This window comes from Balaenoptera borealis (assembly GCF_965194805.1).
Source record: "Balaenoptera borealis genome assembly, chromosome: 5".
Lineage (NCBI taxonomy): Eukaryota > Metazoa > Chordata > Mammalia > Artiodactyla > Balaenopteridae > Balaenoptera > Balaenoptera borealis.
In genome coordinates, this window is record NC_138862.1 from 131,719,917 (window position 1) to 131,737,424 (window position 17,508).

Consider the following 17,508-nt stretch of genomic DNA (forward strand, 5'->3'; position numbering starts at 1 on the left):
AGCAACTGGGCCCATGAGTCACAACTACTGAGCCTGCGCGTCTGGAGCCTGTGCTCCGCAACAAGGGAGGCCGCGATAGTGAGAGGCCCGCGCACTGCGATGAAGAGTGGCCCCCGCTTGCCACAACTAGAGAAAGCCCTCGCACAGAAACGAAGACCCAGCACAGCCAAAAATAAATAAATAAATAAATTTAAACACCCTCCTCTCACCCCTGCTGATCCATCTCCTATCCCTATAATTAAAAAAAAAAAAAAAAAAAAAGGCAACGAGGGATCTTGTATAATAGTGGACATGTGCCTTTCAGCAAAGGGAAACTGGGATGGTCTCGGACAATTGGTTGTTTTCAGAAAGTGAGGATGTTTTCAGTTCTCCAGGGTGAGCATTAGAAGATGCTACCCATTGACCTAACTGTGCCAACTTGAGCAGCCAGAGGAAATAACAATGACGGCTATCGGGAGCAACTTGATTCTGGGAGACGAAACCCATAGATGACACCACTAATTAAAATTGTTGATGATAAGACACACATGAATTGCCAAAATGCTAGCAAACCAGGTCAATGTGTGATAATGAGGGGACAGTGAATTGTGAACGGCTGAGCAAGGGACCAAAGCCACTACACTTCTGCTCCATGTCAGGGAAAGACACCAGGCTGCGAGGAACCAAGGCCCCTGGAAAGAGTGAGGGCTCAAAGTTCTCCTTGAGGTGGCAGACACATTTTTAAAAATGAACCTAGCATAGAATACACATCTCTTATTTAAACATCCTAAGTGATACAAGTGTGTTTTGTATCTAATAGAAATTTAATTGGTTATAAAATCCAGAATCTGTAAACTGAACTTGTCTGAAATATTATTTTGTTTGTTTGTTTCTGATAAATTGCCCAAAAGTCTGGAAGGTTTGTTTTTTTTTAACATAGAAATACATCTTTGTCCATGGTAGTAATGCTTTTGCAACAGATTTAATTATAGATGTGCTAATAAGTTCTGAAATCATTATAATAATCTGTGTTTGTTTAAGGTGATTAAAGCATTTAGGAGCCCTTTATAATGAAGCATTCAAGAGAAAGTGATTAGATCTGGAACTGGTATTCCAGTGACTAAGAGAATCTGATTATTAAAACTTGTTTTATTAGTTGGTAAGTAATGCTTAAATGCTCAGATTTGTTTGGTAGATTTATAGACTGAACAAACTGAGCACTAAACAAAGTACAAATAGTGGAAGTGTTTTTTATACAGAAACTCTCCTATTTCATTAAGATCTTAGCACCATCCATCTCTAGATGTAAGGCGGCTCAGGAAGGAATGAGTTCCTCTGGCCAGAGGGTGGCCCGCAGGATTCTTCCTCCGGCCAGCACTTACCAAACACCGTCATGTGCCTCACGAAGCTCACGTCCCCCACACCGTCCTGCAGACACCTGAGGACCAGGACAGCTGTGGTCAGGCACTGTCCACAACACAGCCTCGCCCCTCCCCCAGTCCCCCCTCCCCAGGCTCTGCTCCGGCCACTGGCTCACAGGGCTTCACCCACAGTTTCCCGGGCTTTGGTCTGCCCTCACAGAGGTGATGGCCCTGTCTGAAGACCCTTTGAATCTCCACAGCCAAGCCCAGGTCTGAAGCAGGCAGGAGCCCCCTAAGCTACATCCCAGGCAACTCTGGGGAGGGAGGATGCAAAAGAGGGACCCACCACCTTCCTCTTCGAAGGCAGCCAAAAGCAACAGATTAAAAAAAAAAAAAAAAAAGGTTTAAAGCCTTTTACATAGAGGATAAAAACTCTAGACAGCCTTGGACTCCCGGCCAGTTTTGCTCTGGTTTTGAGCAGTAGCTATGTCTCTTGCAGGGCGTGGAGTATGGAGAAGTGCCTGTAGGCAGGGGGCTGAGAGGGAGGTGGGGAGAAGCAGCACGCGTCCCTGACACGGAGATGCTCAGGCAGAGAGAAGCAGCTGGTGTGGGGGAGGGTTCCTAGCCCTTGGCCCAGCTGGGAGCCCAAGCCTGTGTCCATGGATCCCAGAGACTTCCCTGGTCCAGACCCCTGCATCTGGGGAGACAAGCGGGGCTCCCCCACAGAAGACTGCCCCTCAGGACGGGCAGGAACGAGGGTGGGCCGTGGGAGGCACTCGAGACCCTGTGTTTCACACCGACACTCTAGGTGGTCTGGGGCAGGCCCCGTCCACTCCCTGTGCCTTAGTTTCCCCATCATCAGAGTGAGGAGGAGGAGCAAGGGGGCCCCACTCACTTGAAGGCCCCCGAGTAGCTGAAGTATGGTTCGTGGGAGTTGCAGGCACACTTGTCGGTCCCCTTCCCCGCACACAGTTGGCACAGTTTGGGGAAAGCTGTCTGATCCGCACAGGGGACGCAGCTGCCCGCAAAGAACTCAGCCGCTGCTGCTCAACACGGAGACACACGAACCTCAGGGCATGAGCTGGCGGGGCCCCTTTGTCATGCATGCGTGTGTGTGTGTGTGTGTGTGTGTGTGTGTGTGTGTGTGTGTCCGTATGTGAGAGCCCAGGGGTCTGCATGCACTGCCCGGGACTGTCATGAGGAAGTGGGTGTGCAGAGGTGGCCGACAGTGCCCGGGTCTGAGGGCGTGGATGGCTCACGCGTGGGCCCGGGGCTCCAGCCCAGGAGCAGCTACCCAGCCTGTTCCCTGCAGGGCGCGAAAGCTGCTGAGCTACACTGACCCAAGCTGCAGCCCCAGCACCAAGCTGCAGCCCCAGCACCACTCACCTGGTTAGCTCACCAACACGGAGGCTTGGGGTTGGTGGGGGAGGCCGCAGAACTCTAAACACGCAGGAACCCCTGACAGCCCTTCCTTATCTCAGGACATGGTCCCACCCACCCCTCTCCTCTTCTGATCCAGGGTCTGTGGTGGCTCCCGGGGATCCCTCTTCCAGGAATTCATGGGAGGGGTTTGGATTAACTTGCCTCATGGGTGCGGGGGTATGCCAACAGCTGCCTCATAACCGCCCAGACAGACGTCCAACAGCGTCTGACACCGAGGCAAGCAGGAACCCCAAGAAAGGGCAAACATGGCCAGAGCTGTGGCCCAGGCTGCAGCACCCCATCTGACCTCTGCAGCCCCAAACACAGGTGAAACATGAATGCTGCAGAGTCGGCAGGGCTCAAAAAGACACACTTTTGCAGAGCACAGAAAATTTGGCTGTCATTTTTCAGGGGCTGAAAAGACACCCTAGGCTCACCATGGCTCATCGGAACTGAACAAGAGACTGGAGTACACAAAAAATCATAGCTCTGATCCACTCATCCCCTCTCGCCTTCATCCCAAGCCCTCACCCACAGCACTGAGGCCTGACTGCTGGTGGTATGGCGATCATCCCCAGTGAGCCTTCCTGGCCAGCTGGAAGGGAGTTCCCCTTTCTCATTAGCCTCCACGATGGCCCTTGTCAAGCCAAACTGCTGGGATTACCGTGAATGTGGGGCTGCCAGGAGCTCAGAGACCGGGGTTCCTTTGCTGAGAGAAGGAAAGACTCAGCTGCCAGTTCCCAAGGCTCGCTGGTGCAGCAAACCCAGACAGCGCACGTTTAAAGCAGGTTGTCCCCATCTTGGAGTTTATGAAACCTGTATGCCTGATAGTGATCGTAAGGCCCCGATAGAATCCACGTGGGTGCCGGGAGTAGGAGCCCTGCCTCAGGTCACCCCGTCCCAGCCAGCTTACCTTTTTCAACCGAGTCAGAGGGAAGAAGTATCCCGATGGGGATGTTCCACCCAGCAGACCATCCCAGGCCTGTGTGGCAGGACTTCTTGCCTTGGAGCTGGTTCAGCTGGAAATCGCTGCCCTTCTTCACCACGGCTACGACATAATGGTGAGTTTGTGGATCTGAAAAGGAGCAGAGAAAGAAGGGCCAAAGGAAGATGCCACATCATTGCCACTAATCTTCCAGAGTGTGTGCAATGGAACTTGGGGGGATCCTAGGACCTGCAACATCTCCTGGTAAGCAGGTAGAAAAGGAAAGGGAAGGCCCTTGATTGACAGAAGAAAGGAAACTGCCCCTTTTCAAGGCAATACACTTGAGTTCTTTTTCTGCACCAGCTATTACAGGGCCTACAGCTTCCAGTCATTGAGATTTACTGTCTCTCCCCACGGGCTTTTCTCCCTTCTCTGTCTGCAGCCTGGAAACGAAGATGAAGGTGTGGGAGGAAAGTATGGAGGGCATCTCCAGGGTTTCGCCAGGGCCCTGCAAGTTGGACTCAAATTGAGACAGACTGTGCTCACACACACACTGGTGACACTCATGGACAAGTATGGCAGGCACCCCATTCTTCGACTCCCCAAACCCCATTCTTCAAACTCTTTGTGTTCTCTAGCACCTGCAGAGGACTTGGCACACGGAGAGGCTGTCCAGGTCTGTGTGTCTCCAGAGATGGGCAACCCCACCAGGTGGGCAGTGGACTCTGGACAGCGTGTCCCCTCTCACTCAGCAGCACCAGCAGCATTCCCATCAGGATGCTCCAAGTTCACAGCTTCCCAGAAAGAGCCAAGATCCCAGCCCCCGTGAGCTAGCAGAGGTAACAGCCTCTCACAGTCTAAAGAACTCCAGCAGCTTTGTTCCCTGAAAGTGTAATGCCAACAGAGTCCCTGCTTCCCGCTGTGGCTGCTGTGTCAGAACAGAGACCTGAGTCCCCGCGGAAGACGCACCATCTTTTGACCCGTAGAATTCTGCCACGACGGGCTTCAGGTTGTAGGGGGCCAGGCCTGCCTCAAACACCAAACCTCCATCAATGGTCACAGCATCTGCTTTGTTTGCCTGAAAGAGAAAAGGTCAGACATGAATGAAGCCCCTCACCTCTGAGGAAGACTCACCTAACCCTCTGCCAGGGACACTTGACAAGTATCGCCGTGGATACTTGGTATGGCTCAGACCTCCTCCATCTCCCTAGCGTTGGCTCAAAAGCCTTCTCAGTGAGCCTTTCTCCGACTGTGCTCTTAAAACTACCACCTCATAAATGCTGGAAGCCCTCGGTTTCTCTCCTGAGCCCTTATCAACCACCTGACAAACCTTCATTTATTGTTTGTCCTCCCCTTTGAAATGCAAGCTCCACCAAGGTGGGGATGTTATTGTGTTGTTTTATCCTTCCAAACCCCAGCACCGACTGCCAGTAGGTGTCCAATAAATGTTGAATTGAGTGAATGAGTTGTAGAATATTTCCACCCATAAGAAGTCATGGTTTGCACTCTTGAGTCTGGATTCCCTCTTCAAGGATCTCTCAGCCAAGAATTCCTTCCTCCCTGAGAGAAGCAGTAACTTCACAACCTCTTCTCAAAAATGAGGTTGGATCATTCCCTACCCCTCATTTCCTCATGGAAATCTTTTTTTTCAACTGGAAGTTTGTACCTCTTAATCTCCCCCACCTATATCTTTCCTCCTCCTACCCATTTCCCCTCTGGCAATCACCTGTTCTCTGTATCTATGACTCTGTTTCTGTTTTGTTATATTTGTTCATTTGTTTTGTCTTTTAGATTCCACATGTAAGTGAAATCATACAGCATTTGTCCTTTCTCTGTCTGACTTATTTCACTTAGCATAATACCCTCTGGGTCCACTCATGTTGTCACAAATGGCAAGACTTCATTCTTTTTTATGGCTGAGTAATATTCCATTGTATATATACACCACATCTTCTTTATCCATTCTTCTACTGATGGACACTGAGGTTGCTTTTGTATCTTGGCTATTGTAAATAGTGCTTTTTATTCATTTCTTAATTGACATTTAAAGTAATTTAGCTTTTTATAAATTTAATACTACATTTCTGTATACTTGCCTCCCTTTACCCCATCTCATTTCTTCTTACATATATTTTACAATGTGTATTCATATATAAGTATATGTATACATATGTATATACATATATCAAGTTAGTACTCTGTTGGTTGCATGTATCAGAAACCAATTTAAGAAAAGGAGGGATTTAGTATAAAGGTAAAAGACAAGAAGGCCACTAGGCCTTGTGAACACCATCAAGGTCAGGAGCAACAAGAACTGTCACAGGTTTCAGTCCATCCGCATGGGCTCCAGCTCATGACTGAGGTTCTAGGTGGTTCTCACTCTTTCCTGCTTTACACACATCTTCCCCCTCCTGACCACCTCCTCCTCAAGTTCCAGTATCAGATGCAAAGACAATAGTCTTACAGACACCTCTTAACCAGCTCCCCCAATTGCATAAGGTCATATATAAATATGAATGAATTAGAGAAAATAAATAAATAAAGTTTGTGTACATCTTTATGACCCTTACTGAATATTTCCAAATTTTTCTCCAGAAATGATGTAGAAATTTATAATTTCTAATGCCCATAGCAATGCATACCAATTTCATGCAAAACTACTGGCAAGAAATACTATCATTTAAGAAATGTTATCACATTATCAGATATAAACTGTTACTTTAAGGTGGTTTTATTTGCATCCTTTGATTATTATAAAGAATGAACATTTTCCCTTCCTTACTTGTATCGTCTACTAGCTGTAATTTCTGTGAGTAGTTTGTTTATAGCTTGTTATTCTTAAGCATTTCTTATAAATTTAAATGACATCTTTATATAGCTTTTACACTACACTGTTTCGTTATAGCTGATGTGAATATATTTTTCTGTATGCTTAGGGCTTTAATTTTTTTTCTTTGTCAGAGATTTAAAATTTTTACATTTCCAAATTTGTCTACTTTTGTGATTTATCTTTTTATATCTATCTACATTAGTCAAATTGAGTCAAGCTGGGAGTTTATTTTGGTAAATGGATTAAAAATCTCACTTGATTTTATTTCTAAACGTCTATCCAGTTGTCCAACTAAAGAATCCTTTCTCAGACATTTCTTTGGAAAGCATGCCTTATCATACAATATCTAAATCTATGTGTATGTAACCATTAAGCCTAGGGCCATACTGCCCTAGAGTTGGACATTCATCATAGTTTGCATCTACATCATATCATGTTGATAATTAGATAGATGGATGTATGTATAGAAAGCTCGGAATATGTCTGAATTTTGTTCTCTTCCAGATCTTCTACATCTGTCCGAGGACCCTGTTCCTTGTAATACTGTTATTAAATATGTTATAGTTTCAGGCAGGCCTCAGCTACTCCCCAGCTCATTTTATTTTTCATAATACTATTTTATATTCTCACCCATACTTCTTCTTAAGAATTGTAAACTTATTTTACTGACTTTTTAAATTTTATAATATAATTTTGATAACAATTATATTAAATTTATGAATTAACTTTGGGAAACTGTGCAAATATATGAAGTTTAGTCTTCCTGTCTAGGAATATGGCATATGTTTTAATTTATTAATAAGTACTGTTCATTTGTCTCAGACTTTTGTATTACATTTATAATAATCTTGCAGATCTCTCATATGATTTTTTCCCTGCAACATTTTTCTGTATATCATTTTAAATGTAAATTAGATCACAATTTGGGGTTATTTTTCCCCAACTAGTGACTGTTGATATATGAAAATGACATTAATTGTGATATATTTATCTTTTACCAAACTAATTTTTTCATTAATAATTACGGTAACATTTCTCTTGATTCCATTGTACTTTCTAGGCATGCAAGCATCTGAAAATATTGATATTTTGTTTGTTTCTATCTCATATGTATTTTATATCATTGCATTACTAGGAAATTCCAAAAACAATATTAAGTAATAATAGTGATACTAGAGCTTCTTGTTTATTTCTGAGTCTTTATAGATTTCTCTTTCAGTGCAATTCTGGCTTTGCTTTACCATGGCCATTTTCACTGAATCCTTCTCTATCAGTTGTTTAATTATTATTATTGTTGTTTTCACTATTAATGAATGTTGAGCACCTATATTTTCATCTACACATAGTCTCTGTACTTTCAAGTCTTTAGCTTATTTCTTTCTCCTCTAAAGCATGGTCTAGTTCCTTGGGGGAGAAAGTTGTTCTGAAGCAATAAACTAATAACAAGTACAGAAAAAGAAGGAGAAAGTATGGATTTTCTTCCACTCTTCTTAGGCAGCAGTGACTTACCACAATGGCCTTGATGCACTCAAGGTAAGAGGTTCTCTTCACACAGGTGACATGAGGACCATCCACTGAAAGGACATTATTCATGTTGTCATGGAAGCTGTAGCACTTATTGGCCTCATGGTTTGAGACAGTGCACCATCTCACAGTTTTTTCAGGGACAGCCAGACACAGCCCTACGGGAGACAGGCCAGGGGTATAAGGGACCCACAGCACTCACCTTTCTCTGCTGTAAGAAGAGGTTAAAGGCAAGGTCAAGGGTTGGCTGAGAGGGGTAGACACAAATTGGACTGGCTGCCTGGCTCACATAAATTCTCAGGTCCCATTTCTCTGGTTGTGCCTTTTCCTTTGGAGAAAAAAGCCAAAGCATCCCCCAAAAGTTAAATACAGAATTATCATATGACCCAGAAATTCCACTCATAAGTATATACCCAAAAGAATTCAAAACAGGTACTTAAATACATATACAAATATTCAGAGCAGCACTTTTCACAATGGTCAAAAAAGGTGGAAACAACCCAAAGGTACAGCAGTGAATGAACTGATGAGCAAAATATAGTACACCCACAAAATGGAATATAATCTACCGTAAAAAGAATAAAGTACTGCTACATGCTACAGCATTGATAAAGCTCAAAAATAATACGTTAAATGAAAGAAGCCAGACACAAGAGGCCACACATTATATGATTCCATTTATATGAAATATCTAGAATAAGTAAATCTATAGAGACAGAAAGCAAATTGGTGGTGGCCAGGGCCTGGGGAAGAGGAGGATGGGTACAGTATGTTCTCTTGGGGTGTTTGAACTATGGTGGAACTAGATAGAGGCGGTAGTTGCACCACCCTGTGAACATACTAAATACCACTGAATTGTATACTTTTAAATGATTAATTTCATGTTAGTGAATTTCACCTCAAAAAAGAAAATAGTCTTATGGGAAGGAAGCTTTGGGCCTAATGATTTAGTCTTTGTCTTGGCATTAGATACTCTAACCTTACATGGTAGTAACTGCTGGGGCATTAAAATCAGTGTCTGTTCATTTCACTGGCACTTTAAGCTGTAGTAATTAGTGTTAACAATAATGCAAAGGCAAAATGCTGTTTACAAATCTGTGGTATTTGAGCAAAATGTCATCTTAGATGAAATCTAGCAGATGAAAGTAACAGCAGTCACAGCTATGAGTTTTTGAGGAGGCCCTGTGTGTCAGTCAGTGGACCAGGCACACGACCCTCCTCGAATGCCCACAATTGTCCTGCCAGTTAAATCCTGGTGTTCCCATTTTGTAGATGAGTTTAAACAAGCAAACAAAAAAAACTGTCAGAGATATCAAATAACTTGAGATGAAGCTAACACTTGAAACACCCAGGTCTGTTTGACTACAAAGCCTGTATTGCCTTTTAACTGTCTGCAAGTAGGAAATATCAAAATAAATGGGACAGGAGATGTCAAATTTCCTTAGAGAGAATCCCATACCAAAGACAGGGAATGACAAATGGAGTGCTTCGGCTCTGTTTTGAACAGGCCTTCCATAGTAGCCGCCAGGGTAGAAGAGCCAGTGAGAGAATGGAGCTGTCAGGACATGTGCCCTTGTGCAGAATAGAAGTGTGTGGAGTAATAGCTCATATTGCATTTTGAGCCTTTCAAAACATGTTTACTCTGCTTGCCAATACAGATTCTTAAAAGATTTCTGCTCTTGGAAATGACTGGTAGCTGTAGAGACAATACAACTCTATAAATGAAAATAGCTTTGTAAGCAGGTTAAGTTACACAAAGAGCTACTGTATACAATTGCAGTTTTTTTTTTCTTTTTCAAAAGTTTGCACTTACTGAGAAAGCCTTTTTGAAAGTCTATTTTCAGTCACCTGTGCTTATGGTCAAATGATTAAAACTGTAGCTTTTGAACTTCCGATGTTTTTAAATTATTTATTTATTTATTTATTTATTTATTATTGAATGAAAGATTCTTTAAATTCTACCGTGCTTTACAATTTCCAAAAGTTTCACACAGATAATTTCATATAATCCTATAATAACCTTTTTTTTCCTCTCCTACCTCTATATTGCCCCTCATCCCTTCCCTCTCCCCAGTGGTAATCACTAGTTCATTCAGTGTGAGTATAAAATAGGGTGAATGATATTTGCATCGTTAGGGGAAAAGCTAAAGTCTTGACAAAAACATGGTACTAAAACAGGGAACTAAACAAAGGCAAAACAAATAAAACACAAAACGAACAAACAAAAAATCAAACCAGGATGGACTTCTGTTTCCACCTATGAGAAATAACTGATATAGGACTTGCCCTAGCACTTTAAACAGGTGAGAAAAAAAAAAAAAAACACCTGGGGAAAAACATATGAAAAAAATGTTTTAAAACATTGGACAACAGGAAGTGCAGGACTGTGATCCCCGAGAGAAGGGAAACAAATAAAGTAAGCCCTGTAATCACACTAGCTTTCTTCCTGGACAAAATGTCCAGATAGCAGGGCAGAGAAGAGAAAACAAACAGCCCGATGGTCATCCCAAGTTGAGGAGACAGAGATCATAGTTTGGTAAGGTGGAGGCAATTAGAATGTGCAGCACAGGGTACCAAAGAGCAGGGAATGCAAAAAGAGAGGAGAAAGAGAAGAGAGATTGAAATCCAGAATTGTCACACCTTGGAGATTCTGGCTAAATATCAATTTGAGCATTGTGGAGGCCAGTCAAGGACAACTGCTAGGGAAAGAAAATTTAATGGGGAGCTTAAACCAAACATTTCTCAGAACTCAAATGGGGTTAGGAATTATTTGGGTTCCCACTGTTCAGAGTGGAGAAAATCTTATTGAATAAATAGTGCATTTATGAAAGATTCCATAAGTAAGCTAAACTAGATCTAGAAAGAAGGGTATTCTAGACACTGCCTAAACACCTTGAAAAATAGTCTTGAGAAGATTAAGCTGATCTGAAGACATTATGAATGCCTGCCAGAAAAAATGGTTGACACTCCTTACATTAAAAAAAAAACAAACAAACCCAAAAACCAAAATACAGTACTCAGCAAGGTAAAATTCACAGTGTCCAGCAACCAATAAAATTAATACACAAGTGAAGGTGCAGGAAAATGTAACCCATAACCAGGAGGAAAATCTGTCAATAGAATCAGAACCAGAAATGAAAGAGATGAGGAAATTAACAGAAAATAGCTTTAAAACAGAAAATAGCTTTAAAACAGCTATATTAAATGTTATAAGTATGCTCGGAGAGTTAAAGAAAAACATGAACATCAGCGCTGTCGGGGGATGCGGTGCTTCCTTTCTGCTCCCATGCTTGTCATGGTGCCACCAGACACGCCCTCAACATGCAAAATGATACCAGAGAGTTCGTGGACCTGTATTTGCCGCAGAAATACTCTGCCAGCAACTGCATCTTCGGCGCCAAAGACCACGTGTCAGTCCAGGTGAACTTGGCTGAGGTCAACAAAGTAAGTACAACGCTGCTAGGGAAAGAAAATTTAATAGGGAGCTTAAACCAAACATTTCTCAGAACTCAAGTGGGGTTAGGAATCATTTGGGTTCCCACCATTCAGAGTGGAGAAAATCTTATTGAATAAATAGTGCATTTATGAAAGATTCCATAAGTAAGCTTATGGAAGGTTCAACACCCAGTTCAAAACCTAAGCTATCTGCGGGGCCATTCACAGGATGGGAAAGTCAGATGACTCCATTCTCCAACTGGCCAAGGCCCATGGCATCCTCTCAAAGAACTTCTGACTGGAGAGGATCATGGATGTGGAATATTTGTCATAAATAGATAGTGAACCCTCCCCCCAAGAAAAGAAAAACATGAGCATAATGAGGATACAAATATAAGGTGTAAGGAGCCAAAAAGAATTGCTAGAGATGAAAAATAGAATATCTGAAATGAAAATTCCAGTGGATGAGATTAACAGCTGATTAGATACTGCGGAAGAAAAAAGATGATCTAGAAGACATTATTACAAACTATCCAAAATGAAGCAGAGAGAAAGAAAGATAGAAAACAAATGATCAGAGCCTCAGTGACTTGTCATACAGTATCAAGTGATCTAACATATGTGTAACTGGAGTCCAGGATAAAAAAGGGGGGAAGGGGCAAGAAAAAATATGTGAAGAAATATTTGGCCAGAATTTTTCCTAATATTATGAAAACTACAAACTCACAGTTCTAATGCAACCAGAGAAAAGAGACAAAATTAGGTACAGAGGAGCAAAGGCAATAAATATCTCAGACTTTTTGTCAGAAACCACACAAGTCATAGACGATGGAATATCCTTAAAGTGCTAAAAGGAAAATAACTTGCTAACCTAGAAATCTAAAACCAATGAAAATAACTTTCAGAACTGAAGGCAAAAATAAACTTTTCCAGACAAACAAATGTTGAGAATTTGGGTGCAGCAAACTTGCACTACAATGAATGTTAAAGGAAGTTCCAGACCCAAGTGGTTACACTGATGAATTCTATCAAACACTTAACAGAAATAACACCAATGTGGCAAAAACTATCCTATAAAGTAGAGGAGAAAGTAATACTCCTAACTCATTTTCTAAGGCCAGCATTAACCTGATACCAAATCCAAACAAGACATTATAAGTAAAGAAAACTACAACCAAATATCCCCCATGAACATAGACACAAAAAGCATTTACAAAATATTAACAAATCAAATCCAGCCAAAAAAAAATTCTTGAGTACATGAACACACACACACACACACACACACACACACACACACACACACACACACACACACGCAGGTTTATCCCTTGCCCAGGAATGTTAAGTCTAATTAACGTGCAAAAACTAATCAATATAGTTCATCATATTACAGAATAAAACAGAAAAATTCATACGATTATCTCAATAGAACAGAAAAGGCACTTGCCAATTCAAAATTCCAAACAAAGTAAGAATAGAAAGGAATGTCCTCAACCTGATAAAAACATCTACAAAAAACCCCACAGTTAATATTATACCTAATGGTGAAAGACTGAATGCTTTCCCCTTCAGGTCAGAAACAATGCAAAGACAGACATTCTCATCACTTCTGTTTAACACTGTATTAGAGGTCTTAACCATTTTAACAAAGCTCAAAAGAGAAACAAAAGGCATACAGATTGGAAAAGAAGATAGAAAATTGTCTATATTCACAGATAACATGTTTCTCTACACAGAAAATTTTAAGGAATAAATGAGTTTAGAAAGGTCTTAGGATCTGAGGTCAAAGCACTAAAATCAGTTGAATCTCTACAATGCTAAAAAGAAAAAACTGTAAAATGAAACTTTAAAAATACTACTTACAATGGCTTTCAAAAATATGAAATATCGGAACTTCCCTGGTGGTCCAGTGGTAAAGAACCCACCTTCCAATGCAGGGGACACGGGTTCCATTCCTGGTGGGGGAACTAAGATCCCACATGCTGCGGGGCAACTAAGCCCTTGCGCCACAACTACTGAGCTCACATGCCTCAACGAGAGAGCCCACCTGCCGCCAACTACAGAGCCCACGCGCCCTAGAGCCCACGTGCCCTGGAGCCCACGCACCACAACTAGAGAGAGAAAAACCTGCACGCCACAAGTAGAGAGAAGCCTGCGCACCACAACAAAGAGCCCACGCCGCAACGAAAGATCCCACATGCCTCAATGAAGACCCAGCGTTCCACAACTAAGACCTGATGCAGCCAAGAAAAATGAAAGAAAAAAATCTAAAAAATATATATATATGAAATATCTAGGGATAAATTTAACAAATTATGAACAAGAGCTGTACATGAAAACTACAAAATATTTCCAAGATAAATGAAAGAAGACCTAAATAAATAGATATAGAATGTTCATGGATTAGAAAACTCAATATTGTTAAGATGCCAAGCCTCAAAATAATCTATAAATTAAATGCTATCTCAATAATAATCCAAGCCTAAACTTGTTTTTTATAGAATTTGATAACCTGATTCAAAATTGTGTTTGGATATGCAAAAGATCTAAATGGCCAAACCAACACTGAAGTAGTACAATAGAGTTGGAGGATTTATACTACCTGATTTCAAGACTTCTTATAAAGCTACAGTAACCAAGACAGTGTGATATTGGCACAAGGAGAGATATAAAGCTTAATGTAACAGAACAGAGAGTCTAGAAATTGACCCATATATATAGGGTCAATAGATTTTCAACAAAGCTGCCGAGGTAATTCAGTGAAGAAAGGATATTCTTTTCAAAAACAAGTCCTGGAATAACTGGATATCCATATGAGAAAAGTGAATCTCAACTCTTACTTTATACCATACACAAAAATTAACTAAAAATGTATCATAGACCAAAACATAAAAGCTGAAGCTATAAAACTTCTAAAATAAAACAAAGAGGAAACTATTGCAACTTTGGGGGTAGCCAATTATATCAATATTTTTAGAGAGGACACAAAACATAATAACAAAAAATAAAAATTAGGTAAGTGAACCTGATCAAAATGTAAAACATCTGCTCTTCAGAAGGTATCATTTAGAAAATGGAGGGCTTCCCTGGTGGCACAGTGGTTAAGAATCCGCCTGCCAATGCAGGGGACATGGGTTCGAGCCCTGGTCCAGGAAGATCCCACATGCCACGGAGTAACTAAGCCCATGTGCCACAACTACTGAGCCTGTGAGACTAGAGTCTGTGCTCTGAAACACGAGAAGCCACTGCAATGAGAAGCCCACGCACGGCCACAAAGAGCAGCCCCCGCTCACCATAACTAGAGAAAGCCCGCGTGCAGCAACGAAGACCCAGCGCAGCCAAAAATAAATAAATAAAATAAATTATTTATTGGTGGTGTGATGAATTGGGAGATTGGGATTGACATATATACACTAATATGTATAAAATGGATAACTAATAAGAACCTGCTGTATAAAAAATAAAATTCAAAAAAAAATAATTAATTAAAAAAAAAAGAAAATGGAAAGCTAAGCCACAACATTATTACTCATCAGAGAAATGCAATTTAAAACCGTTGTGAGGTACTACACACACCTGTCAGAATGGTTAAATGTGAAAATATTGACAACACCAAGTGTTAGCGGGATATGGAGCAACTGAAATTATCATATTGTGGGTGGGAATGGAAAATGGTACAACTACTCAAAAAAGTTTGACATTTTCTTAACAAGTTAAACATAACTTACCATTATGACCCAGCAATGCTACTCCTAGATATTTACCCAAAACAAATGAAAATATATGTCCACCCAAAGACTTGTACACTAACATTCATAGCAGCTTTAGTCATAATATCCCAAACTGGAGACAACCTAAACATCCACTAACAAATGAATGGAAAACAAACTGTGATAAAGTCATACCATGGAATACTACTCAGCAATAAAAAGGAATGAACTTTGATACATACAACAATGTGGATGAATCTCTAAACAATTGTGCTGAATGAAACAAGCCAGACACAAAAGACTATGTAGTGCATGATTCCATTTATATGAAATCCTAGAAAAGGAAAAACTTATCTAAAGTGGGAAAAAATGGGAATGACTGGGAAGGGGTAGGGGACAATTTGGGAGTGATGGAAATGTTCTATATTTTGATTGTGGTGGTAGTTATGGGGGTAGGCATATTTGTTGAAATTCGTTGAACTGTATGTATACTTCTAGGAGAGCATTTTATTAAATGTAAGTTATGTTTCAATAAAAATGATTTTAAAAAGAAAGAGTGTGTGCAAGCAAGCTAAGGGTCAATGGAGTCAAGTAACCTAAACTAGGACAGCCATCAATAACACTCCATCCAACCATGTGACAATTTCAAGAAGGGGCAATCAGAGCCCACCGTGAATATTTCAGTCTGCTCCTAGAAGGGAAAAGCTGCTGGTGGCCACATGCTCACTGCATGGAGAAATCTCTTCCCCAGAAGAGCAAAAGGTAGAGAAAGGAGGTGGCAGCCAAGGTGGAGGTACAGGCTGTACTGAGCCCCTGGTTCTTGGCTCTTGCAAGGCCTGCTAATCACCACTCCCGCTCCTCTGACACTTTGAGTTTAAGCTAGTTTGGTTACATTCCTGTCACCTGCCACCAGAAGGGTTTTTATAGGAAAAGAACACTGAGCTTTGAGGAAAACAGGTCCTCGATTCCAGCCTTGTCCAGTGGCCAAGAGAGAAGGATTGTTGGGATGGAGTGGGCGGAGGGCCAGGGAGAGGCAGCTCTTGCCTCTGTTTAGTAAACACAGAGCCGACTGGGAAAGTGAACTTTTGGTCAGTGCCTGACACTGCCAAGAGAGGGGATGGAGGAAGAACAAACAACAGAAGCCCTGTTCGGGCAGAATACGGGAGAGGCCAGGGGGCTGCACTCTGGATTTTCTGCAGCCATAGTTGGACCACAGCTGTAGCGACATTGCCAGCCTTCCCCAGCCCCAGCAGAGCTCCCCGTGTGGCCCTAGGTGGCAGCACTGGGCCAAGGAGGGCCACCCCCCCATCCCTGAAAGCACTCCTTGCCTTTCCTGCCTTCTTCTGCTCAACCCAGGTTACCCCTCCCCCCATGATAGATACCCTACCCCAGAAGTGATTTAAGACAGCCTGAGACCTGACAGAATCAGGGCTGGACAGAACCCAGTTGTCCCGCCAGGGAGGGGTCTCCACCTGCATGAGCTCAGTGACTTTGCACCATTACCTTCCTTACAGTTACCCAGCCAAGAGCCCTGACAGCACCCCAACACGGGAAGGGGCCCCTATATTTACGTGCAGGATTTTTTTCCAGTGATAACTCACCTGTGCCTAGAGCTCTGCCCTTAGGTACATGACTTCATGTCACTTTCACAGCAACTGTGTGTTTGCTGTGAAAAAGTAATTTCTACTGAACTGAGGAGGAAATTAGCTCAGAGAGGAAGGCAAGGGACCACCCAGTCACATGGCACCGAGTGGCAGGTGGATTCCATTCTAGGGTGATTGTTTCTCCCCTATATTCCTCCACCTCCTTAGTGTGTAGTAGAGATGGGAGGCATTGTACAGTTCAGAGCAGGAAAGATCCTTCTGGTTAGATACCTGACATGACAAGCTTACCTGATGTGCCCCTCCCCCTCTTAATAATAGTCCTTGAGCCCTCGGAAAAAATCCCTTCTTTCCTCTGACCCTGTTTCCTTCACTGTAAACTGGACGAACAGCCTCCAGGCCAGGGGTCATGAACTTTTTCTGTACTGGGCTAGCTAGGCAATTACTAGTTTTGTGGGCCATACAGTCTCCGTGGCAACTACTCAACTCTGCCCTTAAAGCCTGAAAGCAGCCGTGGACAATACTTACCTGAATGAGCATGATCGTGTTGCAATGAAGTTTTATTTATGGATGCTGACATTTGAATTTCATATAATTCTCATGTGTCAAATTATTTTTCTTTTTATTTTCTTTCACACATGTAAAAATGTAAAACCCATTCTTAGCTCGTTCGGCTGTGTATCAGGCAGCTGGCGGGATTTGGTCGGCTGGTCAGAGT

General features: G+C 42.2%; 1 protein-coding gene across 2 annotated transcripts in view; it reads right to left on the minus strand.

Annotated features, from left to right (window-relative positions):
* Window positions 1–17,508, minus strand: part of LOC309629055 (inhibitor of carbonic anhydrase-like) — a 58,346-nt gene that overhangs the window by 26,788 nt on the left and 14,050 nt on the right. For both annotated transcript variants that reach the window (XM_082392726.1, XM_082392725.1), the window contains exons 3-7: window positions 8,027–8,199; window positions 4,657–4,765; window positions 3,676–3,837; window positions 2,236–2,383; window positions 1,362–1,417 (exon numbers count right to left, since the gene is read on the minus strand). In XM_082392726.1, coding sequence (XP_082248852.1) covers window positions 1,362–1,417; window positions 2,236–2,383; window positions 3,676–3,837; window positions 4,657–4,765; window positions 8,027–8,199 — 648 coding nt within the window. The remainder of the gene's footprint in view (window positions 1–1,361; window positions 1,418–2,235; window positions 2,384–3,675; window positions 3,838–4,656; window positions 4,766–8,026; window positions 8,200–17,508) is intronic.